Source organism: Mercenaria mercenaria, chromosome 2, assembly GCF_021730395.1.
Source record: "Mercenaria mercenaria strain notata chromosome 2, MADL_Memer_1, whole genome shotgun sequence".
In the NCBI taxonomy this organism is placed as follows: Eukaryota; Metazoa; Mollusca; class Bivalvia; order Venerida; family Veneridae; genus Mercenaria; species Mercenaria mercenaria.
In genome coordinates this window covers 39015913-39037973 of record NC_069362.1, presented here as the reverse complement: position 1 = coordinate 39037973, position 22061 = coordinate 39015913, and the positions used below count along the sequence as shown (strand labels likewise).

At 37.1% G+C, this 22061-nt stretch overlaps 1 protein-coding gene across 2 annotated transcripts in view; it reads left to right on the top strand.

The window, feature by feature from the left end:
- LOC128554415 (protein CLEC16A-like) overlaps positions 1 to 22061 on the top strand; it is a 181945-nt gene that overhangs the window by 53447 nt on the left and 106437 nt on the right. For both annotated transcript variants that reach the window (XM_053535705.1, XM_053535701.1), the window contains exon 13: positions 7628 to 7728. In XM_053535705.1, coding sequence (XP_053391680.1) covers positions 7628 to 7728 — 101 coding nt within the window. The remainder of the gene's footprint in view (positions 1 to 7627; positions 7729 to 22061) is intronic.

The following is a 22061-nucleotide window of genomic DNA, read 5'->3' as shown; positions in this document are numbered from 1 at the left end:
TCAGAATGATTACCTTGATAGAATCTAGGCTGAATTCGAAAATGGGTTATCTGGGGTCAAAAACTAGGTCACAAGGTCAAATCAAAAATAAACCTTGTGTAAGCAATAGAGGCTGTATTTTTCAATTGATCTTCATGAAATTTGGTCGGAATGATTGCCTTGATGAAATCTAGGTCTAGTTCGAATATGGGTTATCTGAGATCAAAAAGTAGGTCAATAGGTCAAATTATAGAAAAAGCTTGTGTATGCTATACAGACTGTAATTTTCAATTGATTTTCATGAAATTTAGTCGGTATGATTGCCTTGAGGAAATCTAGGTCAGGTTTGAATATGGGTCATCTAGGGTCAAAAACTAGGTCACTAGGTCAAATCAAAGAAAAACCTTGTGTATGCGATGGAGACTGTATTTTTCAATTGGTCCGCGTGAAATTTGGTCAGAATGATTGCCTTGATGAAATCTAGGTTGAGTTTGAATATGGGTCATCTGGGATCAAAAAGTAGGTCAATAGGTCAAATTATAGAAAAAGCTTGTGTATGCTATACAGACTGTAATTTTCAATTGATTTTCATGAAATTTAGTCGGTATGATTGCCTTGAGGAAATCTAGGTCAGGTTTGAATATGGGTCATCTAGGGTCAAAAACTAGGTCACTAGATCAAATCAAAGAAAATCCTTGTGTATGCGTTAGAGACTGTATTTTTCAATTGATCTTCATGAAATTTTGTCAGAATGATTACTTTGGTAAAATCTAGGTCAAGTTTGAATATGGGTCATCTGGAGTCAAAGTTTACGTCATTAGGTCATATCTAAGAAAATACTTGTTTAAGGTAGTATGCGCCCTTTGTTGAGATTTTTAAAAAGTCCTCGGATTCCTTTCAAATTTGGATTAAATAAACTTGATACAACTGCCATTGGTTTTATGAACTTTTTGTTTTATTCTGACGTCGGTACCATAGCAGCATAATGACATCAAAGCGCCATCTGTCGGCTCTAACTGAAATCGGGATGTTTCTGTCTTTTATCGTTGTATCTTTTTTATTAGTGCATCAAAATTTAAAATTCAAACTACACTGTAATCACGAAGAAAATATCTATGAAAACATTACTATATATTTGTCGTTAATTCTCCGAGTGTATGTAAATCACTAAAAATGCAACGTCAAAACGTTATAAACGTACCTGTTTTTAACGCACTGTTGTATCTTTGACTGCGTATAACGAAAAAACGGCGCGGTAATTTTTTTTTTAGAAATTTGCTGTGAATTTCTCTATCATTTCTGCACTAAATGGACTAATAAAAAACATATCTTCCCGATTTAGATTTTGCATAATTCAACTCAATTTGAAACGCGGCGCATTGTGCGTGTGACGTTATTGTTGATGGTTGAAATATCTATAAACGCTTCGTATGAAAATGTATCATCTCAGTCTTTTTATCAATGTGAAAGTAAAGATATCTCAATAGGAGATATGAAAAAATAATATCACATGCATAGAAAACCAAAAGGGATCCGGACAAAATCCCCTGCGGACAAAACCCCCTTTGCTCATTTTTGCATTAGCGGACAAAACCCCCTTTATGTTTTTTACAAGGAGGACAAAATCCCCTTTGCTGAATTTTACAAGGAGGACAATACCCCCCTTCACATATTTTACAAGGAGGACAAAACCCCCTTTGCTTTTTTTATTATAAGGAAATAAAGGGAAAACAATAATATAGATTATTAAGATTTTTCATTTTATTTATAGAAAGAGATGTCTTGAAGATAATAATAATTAATGTTTATAATATGGATAATTGATGTATTTATCCTATTATATACAATTATTACAGTTTGTTCCATAATGACTTTGAAATTAATCAGATTATACATATACAATTATACTAGTTTGTTGAAATAAATAAGTGTAAAATATCTCATAATTAATTGACCTGTTAATTGTAGGTTTTTCTCACTGAACTGTTCATTAAAGTAAATTCTTAAATAACTCTCAGATACTTTGATTAGTTATGTATTATTATATAATATATAATTTGCTCTTTTCATTCTAGGATGAAGGGGGGTTTGTCCTCCCTATAGATAATGCGAAGGGGGTTTTGTCCTCCTTGGAAAAAAGTGCGAAGGGGGTTTTGTCCTCCTTGTAAAAAACATGAAGGGGATTTTGTCCGCCTATGCAAAAATGAGCAAAGGGGGTTTTGTCCGCAGGGGATTTTGTCCTACACTCAAACCAAAATAGTGTAGTTGCGCATGTGATATGAAATTATGTATCATATCACATGCGCATAAATTGAAAATAACGGCTTTGCGCAGGAGTTAAAAAATCACTGGTGGGTATGATATATCATTGAGTTAAGCTAACGGAAATATAATGGAAAATTTGCATTAGATATTTATGTGAGATAAAATAATATATAAATTTTGCTCTCACGAGAGGGTGATATAAAAAATCCGATCGTCGATGAAATGACAAAAAAGACAACAAAAAAACAACCAAAAAAAACAACAAAAAAATAACACAGGTATATTAATGATTTTAAAGGAAATTTCATTTTTTTCCCTCTTTATTTCTCATAAAAGTGAAATAAAGGCTTGATATTCTTGTTCAGAGGGGTGAACGATTTTCATGTCACACTTTCGAATGCAATATTTTATTATACCGACAGAAATCGTCATAAAATAATTATGAGACGAACAAAACCCATATGGTATATAGCAGTAACTGGGTGAAAAATGTGCTTCCGTGATTCAGTCGAAAGAAGTCTCTAATAGATTAATCAGAGAAGAATTATTTAAGATTAAGACTATGTGACTTTCATTCTTATCTTTTCCTACTTACATTGTTCAAACTATGATGTATGTGTACATTTATAACAGTGAATGAAATATAAACTAACAAATTGATCCTGATTTTCCCATTTTTCGCGCATTTTCGCGTCAACCGGGGCCAAAATGCGCATTATTTAACTCATGAACTGAATTTTACATGAAATAAGAAACTTTTCATGCATGTTTTCGAGTTGTTTCCTTGAAAATGAAAGCAGGGTATTTATTTTGCAGTTCGCTTTCTGAAATGCGGCAATATGAGGGTACCATGATTTCAGTTGACTTGTATTTCACTGCAAACTATTCAACACCCCTTTTTCTTTTCGTTTTCTTGTGTGGATATCTTGTGGAAAGAATAGATCTACGACGGGGTGAAAATCTAGAAATTGTATTTAAATTGTTTTGAAGTAGCTGAATTTTATATGAAACAAAGAAAAATTTCTTTTATTGTTATGTACCCTTTGGGCATGTTCTCTTATCAGCCAGCGCTCCATGCAAGCGACCGCTGGGATTCAGATTACTTTCATCAGTGAGCCGTAGCACATAAAATTCGCGCATGTGATATTTCAATGTTACCCTCAAAATAGATATCACTGCGCATCGTTATACACATCTTTGAATAAATATACGAAACTTATCCGTCTGAACTGGCTATCCTTGTATCCCAGATACCGGACGAATTTTTTTTTTTTTTTTTGAAAAAATGTTTCCTATGCCTTGTATCATCATTTTTTCAGTAAATCAGTTACTTACTAACTAGCATTTTATTTTTACAAAAAGGACGCCTAATTTAGAGGCGTTCTACTGTTCTTGCACTGTTCTACTCTCTACAAGGATGACAAATAGAAATAGCTGGTATTATTGGAAGTTTTTTTTCACTTCTAAAATATGTTTATTACCATCACAGTATTGGCAATGGTCTGTTGTCTTCATTAGATAAATCATATTACGGAAACTGACGGACAAGGCCGAAGATAGCCGATATTCGTAGTATGATACATCTGAGGAAGTCAACAGACCGTTGTCGAAATTGTCATGATAACAAACATATTTTAGTAGTGAAAAAAAATTATTCCAATGGATTACAACTACTAAATGAACAGCTTCAAGAATAGCTGGTTGTAGTAGATAATTCTATTTTTTTGTTTGTTTTTTTTTTTGTTTCTTTTTTTAAATATTATAACGACAATGAAATGTCCGTAAATTGAAGTGTATGTGTGTTGTTTTCATTGGTTTATACCCAACATAAGTGAACAGTTTTCATAAGTTTTCATTTTAAACATTTGTTTAAGTCTTTGGATATCGAAATTTTAAGAAATTAAACTGATATGAATCACTGCCAAGTGACATGATAAATATTTGACGTTACACAAACAATGCATCGCGTTTCATATCGAGCTGAATGCTGAAAAATCTAAATCGAGAAGATATGTTTTTTATTAATCCATTTAGTGCAGAAATGATAGAGGAATTCACAGCAAATTTCTGAAAAAAAATTACCACGCCGTTTTTTCGTTATACGCAGTCAAAGATGCAACAGTACGTTTATAACGTTTTCACGTTGCATTTTTACTGATTTACACACACTCGAAGAATTAACGACAAATATATAGTAATGTTTTCACAGATATTTTCTTCGTGATTACAGTGTAGTTTGAATTTTAAATTTTGATGCACTAATAAAAAAGATACAACGAAAAAACACAGAAACACCCCGATTTCAGTAAGAGCTGCCAGATGGCGCTTTGACGTCATTATGTTGCTATGTTCATACATGTGATAAGTTCAGAATCCCAAAACTGGAGGTTTGCCATTTTTCAGCTGGAGTTGGGGTCTCAGAACTGGAGTTTTTTCTTGACATAAATTAAGCGCGCGGACACATAACTTAGAGGCAAAATCCAACATTTTTGGCCACAAAAAATGTATATAAGTCTCCACCAGAAGAAACAATCCTCATAACTCTTGATTTGAATATTGACAGAGTTATGCCACTTTTTAACTTCATTTTTTTTGGTTAAAGTTTTATATAATGTCTAATATCTCTGTTACAACCAAAGCTATTGACTATTATGCCCCTTTTACTGGCAAAGCTTTAATTCAGAGTCAATCACTGAGAAAAGTCGAGCATGCTATCTTACAGAAGCCCCCCCTTGTTCTAACTTTAAACTTTCTTAACAGATTAAATTTGTAGAAACAAAGTCTCAATTTAGGTCTGAAATGAAGGTGAACATACACTAACATTATTCTGCTCGAGGACTTAAAAAAAACGAAGCTCTAAATTGGTCTGAACACAACTCATAAATTATGTAAATTCCTTACCCCACCCACTTTCGTATAAAAATACTGATGATTTTGACAGGAAAAATGGAAAACAGAAATGCATCAACATGTATTTACCCTTACCAAAATAATGTAGATTGATATTATCAAATAAATGAGTGTGTGTTTTCATCCAATTTTCAATGAAATATGTCTGATTTAGTAGCAAATTAATTTGGTAAACATTGGAAGAAAATGGCGTAACTCCATAAGGGGAAATAACACTCCTGTTCTAAAAATAGTAATGGGTTGGTTTTTCCATTTATGTGATTTTATTACCGAGGAAAATTTTTCTTTGAATAATTAAAATTCATTTCAGTTGGGAATTACTTCTTATGACTGGGAGTTTCTTGCTTCAAATTGGTAAAAAATGGAGCTTAATTGGCATTGATAAGGGGCAGATATTCGGCCCCGTGAGACAGGTGGAAAAGGCCCTGCTTGTCTAATCCCTTATCAAAACAAACAATTAATGATTCACCTGTGAAAAACAGCTCTTTCCTCCAGCTACATGTGTGTCAAACATGTATAATACGCAACAGTCGGTGACACTTTGATTTACTGTGTAAACATGTTTGGCACTCCTTGGTAATTATCAATCCAGTCATAATTGATTTTTTTTTTTTTTTTGAAAAGCGGGAGAAATATGGTTTTGGTCGGGAGGCGGGAGGCAAGGTGCAAAAATCGGGATTTTGACCCTCCCGCGCGGGAGATCACATGTATGCTATGTTACCGATGTCAAAATAAAATAAAAACTATATTTACGCAACGGCAGTTGTGTGACATGTATTTAATCCAGATTTGAGTAGAATCGGACGATGTTTTAAAAATCTCCAGAAAGGGCGCATACTACCTTAAACTCAAGAGACCACAATTTTGGTCCAATTTAAATGAAAATTGGCCAGAATATTTGTTTCCATTAAATCACTAGGTCAGACATGTTTACACTGTAATGGTGTGTTTCTCGGGTGAGCAACCATGGGCCATCTTGGCCCTCTTGTTTAAGATTATCTTCCCTTAGTTGTTACTATAAATAACTTATGCCTGTAACCTTTCTCATGTTGCGGGGGCATCCTTGTCTGTGACACATTTCTAGTTGTTTTTTAGCTCGACTATTCGAAGAATAAGGGAGCTATCCTACTTGCCCCGGCATCGGCGTCGGCGTTAGCGTTAGCGTGAGCGTCACACAAATGTTAATGTTTGCGTACCATCCCAAATATTTTCAAAGTCCATTGAGATATTGCTTTCATATTTTGCATATTTGTTAACCATCATGACCCCAGTCTGTAAAAAGGAGGAGGCAACTCTTTCAAGCATTTTGACTGAATTATGGCTCCTTTTCGACTTAAAATAAATGTTAAAGTTTGCGTACTACCCCAAATATTTTCAAAGTCCATTGAGATATTGCTTTCATATTTTGCATATTTGTTTACCATCATGATCCCAGTCTGTAAAAAGGAGGAGGCAACTCTATCAAGCATTTTGACTGAATTATGGCCCCTTTTCGACTTAGAATATGCTTATTGTAATTTTAAAGATTTACTCATAGCTTATATTATACTGTCAAGCACTGAGAATAGTCGAGCGCGCTGTCCACTGACAGCTCTTGTTTTATTTTGTTGTAGGCCGTACCTAGAAGCTATATTCCGTGCATTACATTCTGTTGTAGGCCATACCTAGAAGGTATATTCCATGCATTACATTCTGTTGTAGGCCGTACCTAGAAGCTATATTCCATGCATTACATTCTGTTGTAGGCCATACCTAGAAGCTGTATTCCATGCATTACATTCTGTTGTAGGCCGCACCTAGAAGCTGTATTCCATGCATTACATTCTGTTGTAGGCCGTACCTAAAAGCTGTATTCCATTCTGTTGTAGGCCGTACCTAGGAGCTATATTCCATGCATTACATTCTGTTGTAGGCCATACCTGGAAGCTGTATTCCATGCATTATATTCTGTTGTAGGCCGTACCTAGAAGCTATATTCCATGCATTACATTCTGTTCTAGGCCATACCTAAAAGCTGTATTCCATTCTGTTGTAGGCCGTACCTAGGAGCTATATTCCATGCATTACATTCTGTTGTAGGCCGTACTAGAAGCTATATTCCATGCATTACATTCTGTTGTAGGCCGTACCTAGAAGCTATATTCCATGCATTACATTCTGTTGTAGGCCGCACCTAGAAGCTATATTCCATGCATTACATTCTGTTGTAGGCCTTACATGGAAGCTATATTCCATGCATTACATTCTGTTGTAGGCCTTACCTAGAAGCTATATTCCATGCATTACATTCTGTTGTAGGCCGTACCTAGAAGCTATATTCCATGCATTACATTCTGTTGTAGGCCGTACTAGAAGCTGTATTCCATGCATTACATTCTGTTGTAGGCCATACCTAGAAGCTGTATTCCATGCATTACATTCTGTTGTAGGCCGTACCTAGAAGCTATATTCCATGCATTACATTCTGTTGTAGGCCGTACCTAGAAGCTATATTCCATGCACTAGAATGTACAGAGAATGATTATGAGGCTCTGTTTGCGCTGTGCCTGCTGTATGCAATGGGACATAATGAAGGTAATTTTCTTCTTGCATTCCTCTGCTTGAGTCTTTCTGTTTTGCTTGCTCATTTTTAGCTCACCTGAGCCAAAGGCTCATGGTGAGCTTTTGTGACCGCTCAGTGTCTGTCATGCGTCGTGCGTCCGTCAACATTTTCTAAAAAATCTTCTTCTTGAAAACCACTGGGCAGAATTACACCAAACTTCATAGGAATGATCCTTGGGTGGTCCCCTTTTAAAATTGTTCAGAGAATTGAATTCCATGCAGAACTTTGGTTGCCATGGCAACCAAAAGGAAAAACTTTAAAAATCTTCTTGTCCAAAACCGTAAGGCCTAGAGCCTTGATATTTGGCATGTTACATCATCTAATGGTCCTCTAAGAAGATTGTTCAAATTATGCCCTTGGGGTGAAGAGGCCCCGCCCCGGGGGTCCCAAGTTTTGCATCGACTTAAATAGGAAAAAACTTTTAAAATCTTCTTGTCTAAAACCACAAGACCTAGGCCTTTGATATTTGGTATGTAGAATTGCCTTGTGGTCCTCTACCAAAATTATTCAAATTATTACCTTGGGATGAGAAGAGGCCCTGTCCCGGGGGGTCTCAAGTTTTACATAGACTTATATAGGAAAAAACTTTAAAAATCTTCTTGCCTGAAACTGCAAGGCATAGGCTTTTGATATTTGATATGTTGTGTTACCTTGTGGTCCTCTACCAAAGTTGTTCAAATTATTACCCTTGGGCGAAAAGAGGTCCTGTCCCGGGGGGTCTCAAGTTTTACATAGACTTATATAGGAAAAAAACTTTAAAAATCTTCTTGCCTGAAACTGCAAGGCATAGGCCTTTGATATTTGGTGTGTAACATTGCCTAGTGGATCTCTTATAAGATTTTCAAATTATACCACTAGGGAGAAAAGAGGCCCCGCCCTGGGGTCACTTGTTATACGAGTTATATAGGAAAATGTACTTAAAAATTATTAATCTGCGGCCATCCTTCCATCCATCCATCCGTCCTTCCATCCGTAACAAAATTGTGTCCAATCCATATCTCCTAAACCCCTTGAAGGATTTTCATGAAACTTGGGTCAAATGATCACCTCATCAAGACGATGTGCAGAACCCATGAGTCAGCCTTGTCGGTTCAAGGTCAAGGTCACAACTCAAGGTCAAAGGTTTGAGCCTGCCATTTTGTTTCCGCTCTATATCTCCTAAACCCCTTGAAGGAATTTTATAAAACTTGGGTCAAATGATCACCTCATCAAGACGATGTGCAGAACCCATGAGTCAGCCATGCCGGCTCAAGGTCAAAGGTCACAACTCCAGGTCAAAGGTTTGAGCCTTCCATTTTGTGTCAGCTCTATATCTCTTAAACCCCTTGAAGGAATTTTATAAAACTTGGGTCAAATGATCACCTTATCAAGACGATGTGCAGAACCCATGAGTCAGTCATGCCGGCTCAAGGTCAAGGTCACAACTTAGGGTCAAAGGTTTGAGCCTTCCATTTTGTGTCCGCTCTATATCTCCTAGACCCCTTGAAGGATTTTCATCAAACTTGGGGCAAACGATCACCTCATCAAGGCGATCTGCAGAACTTATGAGTCAGCCATGTCGGCTCAAGGTCAAGGTCACAACTGAAGGTCAAAGGTTTAAGCCTTCCATTTTGTGTCCGCTCTATATCTCCTAAACCCCTTGAAGGAATATTATAAAACTTGGGTCAAATGATTACCTCATCAGAACGATGTGCAGAAATTATGAGTCAACCATGCCAGCTCAAGGTCAAGGTCACAACTAAGGGTCGAAGGTTTGAGCCTTCCATTTGGTGTCCATTCTGTATCTCCTTAACCCCTTGAAGGATTTTCATCAAACTTGGGTCAAATGATCACCTCATCAAGAACTCATGAGTCAGCCATGTCAACTCAAGGTCAAGGTCACAACTGAAGGTCAAAGGTTTCAGCTCTGTATCTCCTAAACCCCTTGAAGGATTTTCATGGAACTTTGGTCAAATGATCACCTCATTAAGACGTTGTGCAGAATTTATGAGTCAGCCATGTCAGTTCAAGGTCAAGGTCACAGCTAAAATCAAAGGTTTACCCTTTCACTATCCATAGCAGTGGCGGGGGATTTAGCTGTCTTTCAGACTGCCTTGTTAGATCATAGTGATTAGGGGTCATCTGACTTTGACCTTGACATACTGACCTACTTTCTTGTTTTTTAAGATACAGTCTTGAAATTTGGATGACATGTACAGTTTTGCAAACCGATCTTAAAACTGACTTTCAGTGGCCATGAATGTGACCTACTTTCTTTATATTTTAGCATCAGTTTGACATTTGAAACAGGTGGATCATATTACTCAGGTGAGCGATTCAGGGTCATCATGACCCTCTAGTTATAAAATGTCACATCTTTGATATGTGGCTGCACATTTATTTGTCTTTTTACCTTAATTGATGCTTGTGCCAGACGTTTGCCAGTAAAGGTACCTGTATCGGTTCAGTTTGATAAATAACTATCTATACCCTGACAGCTGTGGGTTTAAATCACACACAAGATGTAGAATTCTTGCATGTGAGGAAGCCATCCAGCTGATTTAGAGAAGGCTGATTGTTTTACTGAGTGCCTGTGCATGCCCTGAGATAAATTTCATAGGCTTACACTGAGTCTTTATCAACCATTGAAGTTGCGAGGTACCCATATGGCCTGAAATGTGTCGTGTGACTTAAGGTAGTTCTGCACTTTTATAAACTGGAAGTAGTGGCAAAGCATCATTTATCCAGATAATGTAGAATAAAGCTTGGATTCAGTATACAGAAATGAAAATTGATTTATGAATCAATGGAAACTGGTGAGTAAATGTATTTAAAGGTCCATCTTTCTGAAGGTAGAATATGATATTAAAATGTTTGACATGTTAAATAATTCCAAATAATGTCTTAAAATCAGCTTGTAATGTACAGATCTCTTTCATCATTGGCAAATATCTCAAAACCAAGTACACAACCCAAAACATTTTATTCCACCAGATTATAGAAAGTTACAAATGATTGTACTCGCAGAGTAGATAACCTCTATTGATTTTGGGGTCAGTAGGTCAAAGGTCAGGGTCTCAGGGCCAGAGCATAGAACACCTTTCCAAATTAATAAATTGAGAACTGTTTGATGCAGAACCTTCAAATTTCATAAAGTGATAGCTTACAGTAGATGACCCCAATTGCATTGAAGGTCACTCCATCAAAGGTCAAGGTCACAGGGTCCAGACCATGGAAAACAATTTCCAATCAATAACTTGAGAACTGCTCTATGCATAGGTTGAAACTTCGTAGGATGATTGGATATGCCAAGTAGATGGCCCCTATATATTTGGGGTCACTCAGTAGGTCAAGGTCACAGGGGCAAGAATATAGAAAACCATTTCCGATCAATTGAGAACAACTTGACCCAGAAAACTGAAACTTGATAGAATGTTTAAACATGCAGAGTAGATAACTCCTACTGATCTTGGGGTCACTATTTCAAAGTTCAAGGTCAAAGGGGTCAGAACATGGAAAACCAATTCTGATTCATTACTTAAGAACCACTTGACCCAGAATCTTGAAACTTCACACGTTGATTGGACATGCCGAGTGACCCCTGTTGACTTTGAAGTCACTTGGTCAAAGGCCAAGGTCAGAGGGTCCAGAACACGGAAAACCATTTCTGAATAATAACTTGAGAACCTCTTGACTCAGAACCTTGAAACTTCAAAGTATCATTTGACATGCCAAGCAGATGATCCCAAATGACTTTGGCATCAGAAGGTCAAAGGTTAAGCTCACAGGGCCATGAAACATGAAAACAGTTTCCGATCCATTACTTGAAAACCACTACACCCAGAACCTTGAAACTTCTTAGGATGTTTGGACATGCAGAGTAGATGACCCCTATTGATTTTAATGTTTGTAGGTCAAAGGTCAAGCTCACAGGGCCCTGAGTCATGAAAACTGTTCCCGATCTATAACTTGAAAAGCCACTTGACCAGTAACCTTGACACTTACTTGGATGATTAGACTTATTGAGTAGTACGTCTACCCCGCCCCCACCCCCCTCCCCTCCATGACCACAAAGACCTGAACATTGAAAACCATTTCCATATATAGGTGACCTAGATGATCGCTATTACATTTCAATCACTTAGCCAACCATCAGAGTCATTTTGACTTTGGCTCCTGGGGCTATTGACTTCTTGCCTATGACTGTGCTTTTGGGGGAGACATGTGATTTCCTCAAAAGCATCTTCTAGTTAAAATCTACATTGTGGAAAAAATTCTAATGTGAAAATGTGACGAAAAAATGGGATTTTCCCATTGTCGACGATAATGAAAACTCATTCGAGGTCCAAATTTTTCTAATCAGTCAAATTTTAAATTGTAGAAAAACATTTAGCTGACTATGCAGAACTACCTTTAAACTGGACAAAATAAAGAAAGAAAGTTTAATTGACATCAGTATTTTCCCCATAAAACAAGTACCTTATTGGCCTATTTTCTGCAATATACAAAAAACTGTTGTGTTTAATGCCTTTGATGGGGGCCTTCATGGCCGAGTGGTTAAGGTCGCTGGCTTGGAATCACTTGCCCCTCACTAGTGCGGTTTTGAGCCTTAATGAGGGTTTTCAATTCTTCATGACTGTGAGGAAGCTATCAAGCTGGCTAATGGGAGGTTGGTGGTTCTACCCAGGTTCCTGCCTTTGATGAAATGATGCACATGAGGGGCAACTGGAGTCTTCCTCCACCATTAAAAGCTCGAAAGTCGCCATATGACCTAAAATTGTGTCATTGTTACATTAAACCCTACAAAATCAAATAAATTTCTCTGACTGGCATTTGTAGCTATATTAGGTTATAATAATTCTGATTTTTTTTTTACCCAAAAATTTACATATAAATTTATTTCCTTGTATTGCTCTCAGAAGGTTGGTAGTATCAGTTGTTGTTGTTGTTGTTGTTCCTGTTTTCATACTTGTCCATGCACGCTTGATGTTACAGTGGTTAATACTATAGTGTAAGATAATTTCATAGTGATAAAGGGTATGGTTGTATTTTCAGCTCAACAATTTGGAAGTTTTCACATGATAGGGCAGTTTTTGTCACTTTTTTAGCTCACCTGTCACAAAGTGACAAGGTGAGCTTTTGTGATCGTGCAGCGTCCATCGTCCGTCCTGCGTCCGTAAACTTTCGCTTGTGACCACTCTAGAGGTCACATTTTTCATGGGATCTTTATGAAAATTGGTCAGAATGTTCACCTTGATGATATCTAGGTCAAGTTCAAAACTGGGTCACTTGCGATCAAAAACTAGGTCAGTAGGTCTAAAAATAGATCTTCATGAAAATTGGTCAGAATGTTCACCTTGATAATATCTAGGTCAAGTTCGAAACTGGGTCACGTGCCATCAAAAACTAGGTCACTAGGTCAAATAATATAAAAACCTTGTGACCTCTCTAGAGGCCATATTTTTCATGGAATCTGTATGAAAGTTGGTTTGAATGTTCATCTTGATGATATCTAGTTCAAGTTCGAAACTGGGTCAACTGCAGTCAAAAACTAGGTCAGTAGGTCTAAAAATAGAAAAACCTTGTGACCTCTCTAGAGGCCATACTTTTGAATGGATCTTCATGAAAATTGGTGGGAATGTTCACCTTGATGATATCTAGGTCAAGTTTGAAACTGTGTCACATGCCATCGAAAACTAGGTCAGTAGGTCAAATAATAAAAAAAAATTGTGACCTCTCTAGAGGCCATATTTTTCATGGGATCTGTATGAAAATTGGTCTGGGTGTTCATCTTGATGATATCTAGGTCAAGTTTGAAACTGGGTCAACTTTGGTCAAAAACTAGGTCAGTATATCTAAAAATAGAAAAACCTTTTGACCTCTCTAGAGGCCATATTTATGTCTCCCACCACACAGTGGTGTGGGAGACATATTGATTTACTCCAGTCTGTGTGTATGTCTGTCACAAAGCTTGTCCGCACTCTAAGTCAAACATTTCTCATCCAATCCTCACCAAACTTGAACAAATGTGTTTGACCATGAGACTCACAAGTTCAATACTACAAATCGTCCAGGCATTTTGAGTTACAGCCCTTGAATTATTGAAAAATCGCCTTTTTACTCTTGTCCGCATTCTAGTCGAACATTTTATCGACTTCTCCAAACTTGAACAAAGGTTTGACCATGAGACCTCAGTCAAGTTCAATAACTAGCCAAATCGGTCTAGGCATTTTGGAGTTACGGCCCTTGAATTACTGAAAAATCTGCCTTTTTACTCTTGTCCGCATTCTAAGTCGAACATTTCTCATCCGAACTTCACCAAACTTAAACAAAATGTGTTTGGCCATAAGACCTTAGCCAAGTTCGATAACTAGCCAAATCCGCCCAGGCTTTTTTGATTTATGGCACTTGAATTACTGATTGGATCCACTCATCTAAGCCATCTAGAGACACTAGACATTTTTCATAGGGGCAGTTGTGGGAGACATGCGCTTTTCTCAAAAGCATCTCTAGTTTTCAATGGATCTTTATGATAATTGGTGAGAATGTTCACCTTGATGATATCTAGGTCAACTTCAAAACTGGGTCACTTGCTTTCAAAAACTAGGTCATTAGGTGAAATAATAGAAAAACCTTGTGACCTCTCTAGAGGCCATATTTTTCAATGGATCTTCATGAAAATTGGTCAGAATTTTTATCTTGATGATATCAAGTTCATAACTGGGTCACATGAGCTCAAAAACTAGGTCTCTATGTCAAGTAATAGAAAAAACGACATCATACTCGGTTCAAAACTGGGTCACGTGGGGACAGGTGAGTGATTCAGGACCATCATGGTCCTCTTGTTTTGTTGGGGGCCTCCGTGGCCGAGCGGTTAAGGTTCAAACCTGGGGTCTTCCTACACTGCCAAAGCTGGAAAGTTGCCATATTACCAGTAATTGTGTCGATGTGACGTTAAACCCAACAACTAAATAAATGTACTTTAACAGTTTAATTAAATCCAATATATTGTTTTTTATCATTTATTTGTCAATGCATTTATCATATGTGTGAAACAGATGAGATTGTAACAGATATTTATCATCAATCATTCCATAATATATGGTGGCATATGTCTGCATATCATATAAACCAGATAACTTTGGTGAAAAGAATGAACATTTTCACGAAAAAAAATTATTTTATTTTATTTTATTGAAAATTTTTACAAAAAATATTATCTGGTCATTGAGAAAAAAATGTCAAAATAGTGCCCACTACTGGGAAAAGATAACATGATAACTATTAAGTTTGAAGTTTTCATGAAAATAAAAAGTTTTAGTGAAAATGAAAAAGGGTTGTCAACTTATTCTAAAATAGGAGTAGGATATACAGAACTTTCTTTGAAATTTTTAAATTTCACAAATTAAATAAAAACAGATATTTCACAAACATTCGTGTAAGGTTTCACAAACATAACTTGTTATCGTATGCAGTGCTTGGTGCTGATAAGAATTTTTTTTTTTGTCCCGTCCATGTGTCCGTAGGTACGTCACACTTCATTTCCGATCAATAACTGGAGAACCATTAGACCTAGAATCTTCAAACTTTATAGGGTGGCAAGGTTTATGGAGTACACAACCCCTATTGCTTTTTGGGTCACTCCATTAAAGGTCAAGGTCACGGGCCTGTACATGGAAAACCACTTCTAATAAAAAACTTGAGAACCATTTCACCCAGAATGTTGAAACTTCATAGGATGGTTGGTCATGCAGAGGAGATGAGCCCAATTGATTTTGGGGTCACTATTAAAGGTCAAGGTCATAGGGGCCTGAACAAAGTAAACCAAATGTCAGATTGCATAAATGTGTTGATTAATTTACAAACATACTGTGTTAGTTATTCGCTTTGCTGAATAATTCGCAATAATTTTTACCCGAACTGAACTCTGCTGCAAGACGTATTACCATTTCTGGCCCTGACGTGTATAAACAAAGACTACTATTGGCGTCATGCTTGCGCGAAGAGACAGGTCCATTATACAGTCGAGACTGTTTTAAGAGACCGACTTTGGGAAGCAGCGAAAAAGGTCACATATGACAGGGAGTCTCTTAAAACAGTCTCACTTAACAGGATGACGCTGGTTTCATATATTTTTTTCCAATTAGAGTACATGAATATCGGATACTTATATATTGGCCTCTTTTAAGGTAGGAGTGGAAAATGATTAAATACTATTTCTTTAATTGCATATTGATAAAATATAAATTTCAAATAATTTGCATCATTCGCATGATGTTGATAAAACAAATTTAAGCTCATGATCTGGCAAGAAAATAAAGGGGAGCAGTAAAATATAAATGTTCCATTTGAACTGTTTACACACTGAGGTTTATGATATTTATATTTTTGTGTACTAATTGTTCATTGACATTTATTTGATTATTGACTGCATCTTTAATCTGTGTTTACTTCGTCGTTTCCTGTTAAATACTGCCATATTTTTGTTTCACTAGGAATAAAGTTAATTTATGCACCGACTCCGAATTTTTCAGCGACTTTACACGCTAGTTTTCCCTAATCGAGCAATTCAAGTGCCTTAACGCGCTGTTCTAATGTCAAAACAGTTATTTTTTATGTTTTTCATCAGCCATTTTTTGTAAACAAATAAGTTCTCGTCTCAGACAACTTCACACGAGATAAAGAACGGTAACTCTAGCATGTAAAAACTTGCGAGGGAGCGTCTCAAAGTCACTGAAAACGGTCTAAATATCGATTCGGGAGCCCGATTTCACAGTCGCTTGTCGCGTAAGGCAGGGGGTTGCTTAATTCAGACTCTTTTAATAGTAAATTGCTTCCGGAGCATAAAATAGGGTCGCATATGACAGGGAGTCGCTAAATTCAGGGGGTTGTTAAGGCAGTCTCGACTGTATTTGATATAAATTTTACAATAAAGAACATTTAAGAATGAAAAAATTTATAGCAAAAGAGTGCTTTATCACTATTTATACACATGGGCGATTATACGTCGTCCGAAATAATTTCACTTGGGCTGCACCCTTGTGAAATTATTACGCCCGATGTATGACCACCCATCGTACATAAATAGTGATAAAGCACTCTTTTGCTATAAATTATATCTTAACTCTGTCATGTTAATGTCTCTCATTTGATAACACTGATATGAAAATTCATCACTATTTAAGCTCACAGAAATCTTAAAGTCTCAGAGTCTCGCTAAACTTTCACTGACATTCAAACTCAAGAATTTGGAACACTAAATCACTTTGTCTTTTACCGATAGACATGGTGTCACCTAGTTTCCAACGGATACAGTTTTACCATTGGTCTCACTGAAATTCCACTATTCCATTTTACTTTGGCTGCAAGAATTAGTCCGTGATGACTTTCCCATAATATATAAGTTCATGTATCACACCTTATCTCCACCATGCACTGGGTGTGTCATTATGGATCTGTATCACGTCACCTTTTGATATCTTCTGCTGGTTGTTACCCATCACTCATTGATACTAACGCAACACCATTAAATACTCATGGTGCCACCGTTCCCTGAAGTGCTCAATTAGTTCCTTCTGTACCCTGGCTCATCTGGTAATACTGGAATGGTTGCCTACTGCTTGATCTGATACCGATTTGATAAGTACATTCTTTATTGGTAAACTCTTCACCTGCCAACCGTATAATAAGTGTGCCGACGTTAATAGTTGTGGATCTGAATCATCTGATGTCACATATGTAATCGGTCTATTGTTGAGTTCAGTTTTTACTTCTGTTGTTATCGTCTGAAGTTCTTCTAAATTAATGCATCGACGTGCAAGAACTTTTTTAGCATGTTCTTTGTTAAACCTATCAGGCGTTCCCACTATCCACCATACCATGGGGCTCTAGCTGGGATGAAATACCATTGTGTTCCTTCTTGCTTTCATGGACTGGGAATCGAATATGCAGAGCCTTGATGCTGCCTGGTATGTAGCCACATTGTCAGAAACCATTATGTTTGGTAATGATTTTGTGATGCAAAATCTTCTGAATGCTTGCATGAAGGAACTTTCAGTCATAGTCAGGACGACATCTAGATGTAATGCTCTGGTAGAAGTGCATGTGAAGAGGCATATGCATGCTTTACTCATATTTCCATGTTGATCTTTTACATGTAGTGCACTGGTAAAATCCACTCCTGTAACCATAAATTGGGTGGTCTTTTAGTCGAAATTTTGGTAGGGGTGGGGGATCTGGGGCTGGGTATGGTTTACCATTAATTCTTTTGCAGGTCATACATTTTCATATCTCTGTCTGGACACAACTGCAAATGGAAGGGATTCAGTACTTCTGACATAGGTAAGTTATGGTAGCGTTCTCTCCCATATGTAGCTGGCAGGTATGGAGGTCTTGAACAATCAGGCTTGTCAGGGTGTGTTTGGGGAGAAGTAAGTACAGGAAGTTGGTTGCATATTCTAATGGGGCATTTTGTATTCTCCCGCCACAACGTAAATCTCCTCTGTCATCAAAAAGTAGTTTCAACTGTTGCACTATGGGTACTGTCTTCTCAGTGGTCTTCTAGCTGGATATTTCTCTGGCATATACAGTGTGCTGGCAATTCTGTAGCCAAATATGCTCTGTGTTCTGTAGTTCTGTAATGTTTAAAGGGTTTCTTTGCCATGTGGCAATGGCTCTGCAGTTGGTAAATCTAAGGATTTATGCAGTGACTCGAATAAGTTTTATATAGCTGCTGTGACCAGACAAGTCTGTTAAATTGTGTAGACCATCTTGAAGTGGACTGCCTGGAAGTGGGTGTTCATCTTTTTCCTGCGTCTCGTCTGTCAAGGTTGCCATGGTGAGGGTTTACTGAGTTTGGCTAGTTTACAAGTCTGGACATTCATCCATTGCTGATTGTCTCTGAACTGGAGTGCTGTGATACTTCTTCTGAGAAGGTCAGCAGGATTTGTTTTGTTGGACAGTATTTGCACTTCCAGTTCGAGGTTAGGTCTCTTATCTCTGTAACTCTATTTTGGAGGAATCTGTTTACTGGTCTTGAGATGCTCAGCCATTGTAACAGGATTCGACTGTCCGACCATAATGTCACATCTTGTACGTCTATCGCTTGAAGAATGTGTCTCGCTAAACATGCTCCGATCACGGTTGCCATTACTTCTATCTTCAGTAATGTGATTTTCTTCAATGGCGCCACATATGATTTTGCCATTACTAGAGTTGATTCTTGTCGTCTGCAAAGGTAAGCTAGCTGTCGCACCGCAAGCTTGCACACTTGCATCAACAAAAATGTGTAGGATAGTGTCATCTGCTGTTGGGTATTTTCAGTTGTATTGGATGAATTGAAGAGATGGTGTGGGATTCTCATTTCCATTATGTCATTGACGTCACATGCAATATGGAGCCATTTCTGATAGACGTCTGGTAAAACTTCATCCCATGTGTACTTGCCTTTCCATAGGTCTTTGGGTACAATTTTTGTGCATATTAATACCAGTCTGGGTTAAGTAAGGCAAGTGGGTCGTATACTCGGGATGTGCACTGCAAAGTAGTGCATTTAGTCACATTTGGTGCTATTGGAACATCTCTGTTCGGGTATGATATCTCGTCTGTGTCAGTAGTCCAAAGCATGCCTAGAATCTTCATTACTTTTTCACTGTCAATGACATTGTCTTCTGTAGCAGCTAATTGCACACATCAACTATTTGATGCCCATGATCTCAGGTTGAATCCTCCTTGTAGCATCAGATCTCTTGTGTCTCAGAAGTACCACAAAACTTCATTTTCTGTTAAGAAACTGGATAATATGTTGTCTTCATATAAGTCTCTCTTCAGGAATTTGCTGACCCAGCTGTTAGCGTGTTGTCAAGATGCTTGAGTAGTGTAGCACTGAGTATAAATGGTAAGCAAGTTACATCGAATAAAGCTGCTTTGAATCTGTATGCCGATTATATTAAGTAGGTTTATGGTTATCACCAAAACACAGAATATTTTTTATAACGAATCACATCGATTACTATTTATAACTTAATACTATACATTTCGAGTCAAATTCTTACTGAAAATATCTTGATAAGTTGTCCCCTCTTGAAAATGAATCATTTGTAAAAAATAAAAATAAAAATTGCTGGGACGAATCTTGTTTCCACTTAATATGTGAAATTTTCAACACTCGCATTCGATTGCAAATGAATCAAACTACATGTGTACAGTTCTTTGTAAATTTGGGAATTCTGAAGGCTTTGACTGCCAAGTGGGTCCATTTAAGGCAGTCTTTTTTATTTCGGAATTCATTTTATGTATTAGTATTCTAGGGCATTTTTTTGTTTTGTAATGATGCTTATATTACTTATATACTCAACAAAACAAGTGTACCGTATAACTGATAATTAATCCATTTAAATTACCGAAAAAAGAACTGTTTAAACAGGCCCTTCAGACAGTCAAGCGCTTTTAAAAACTCACCATTTTCAAGGAATGTTAACTCATGTTTTTTTGTAGCATGATTAGAATAGCGTAGCGAGTGTTTGAAATTTCACAACCATAACTAGGTTGTACCAAGTTTTCAGCGATTGTTTATATTTATATTCTTTACAAATGGGCTTTATTTTCAAAGGGGACAACTTTTCAAATATTCAGTACGGACAGTACGGACAGAACATGTAATGGTTCATGGCAAAATCTAACGATGTTGTTCGTTTTATAAAATTTCTGTTGGTTTGTGATAACTCTAAACCTTACGGGCTATCTGGTTTACTTTGTCACTAACCATTAAATCTTGCATATAATCTGTGTCTTCTTTTCTAGCTACATTCAGGATTGATTTCTCTATAACTGCTAAAAGCTCCAACTTTCAAGTCAAATTTTACTAGAATTCGTGATAGGGCATTGAGGTGGTGGTTTGAGTCAAGCATCTGTTCTAACCCTGTGAATGAATCTTATTCTCAACTATCATGTATTACTATAGGAATGGCAGGTGCGGAATCTTTCTAGAACTGCATGATTGGGAACTGTTTTCTTGATGAATATCTGATTCTTTGTCAAGTTTTCCAATGAAATCTTTCTCCTTGTTCTTGTATTATCTCTGCATACTTCTCAAGGATCTTGGACTCTAATCGTAATCATCTTATCAGGGATTCAGTTCTTCTCTTGGTTACTTCATAGTTTGTATGGAGAGTGGCTGGGTCTTAATTCCAATGGTAGTTTAAGTACTTTAGTGTCTATATTACTCTTTCCAAATCGGTCTTTATCTCAGTTTCACGTTCAAGGCAAAAAAAGACTGTGTCTAACTCTGGTTATTAATGGTACCTAACATTAATAACTATGTTGAACTTATCTGTAGGCTCGTTACCTCGAATTCATCTGGTTTAACTACGTGTATAATGTACAGCTCCTATCAGTATAAATATCAACTGTCTTATCTATTTGATTATGCCTACACTTCAGGTTTCTTAGATGTGGTAACAGGCAGACCATATATCAAATATACACGTAAGGAGACAGCAATTGTCAGGAAAATCATCACTTGAAGGGAATATTGGCTCCAGCATCTTAAGGTAATATAATGTTGATTCAAGTGTCTCAGATCTCTGTGATTGGTCTCCCAAATATTGCTAGACGATGACGCTACGATGGGTTTAGTTTTAGTGTTTGACGAGCTTCTCCAATAGAATGAACGCTGTAGTGTCCCCTTCATCGACAACATATTGCTTGCATGGCATTTCCCTCCAGCACCGGTTGTTGCAACGGCGTGCTAGTTGATAAAATTGTGGTTGGTTTCAATTGTAGAATGCAAAATACTGCCGCAGGCATAAATGTGGCTGCTTTATTATCTTGCTCTATATTTACTCTTGTATCTGGACTATTTTCACAAATGCTAGTGTGGTGTTTCCTTTTACATTTCAGACATCAAAAGTTCAGCCACTTACGACTTATGATTTTTAAAATAGCAACAAGCACCACTTTCTTCTTATAAATGTTTTTAACGTTTTCCATCCGGGACTTTGAACGGTCCTTGGCATGATGATTTTCTTTGCAGTAAATACACTGTTTATAATCCCTGTATGTAATTTATGTCGGTTTCTGTCTATTTCAGTTTTAGATTTAGATTGTCGGCGTGAATAAGACGCTGTGCTCCTAGTAACTCTTGCTCCTTGGGCCTGCCATCATTCCATTAATGTCATACGAAGTATAAACTTTTCTGTAAATTTCCAACAATGCAGGATTGTCACTGACCATGTCTTCGCAATAAATCTGCGCACATCCAATGGAAGTTTATCCATAATCACTGGCTCTAATAGGGTTCTGTACATACTCTGGCATCGGCAAAGTG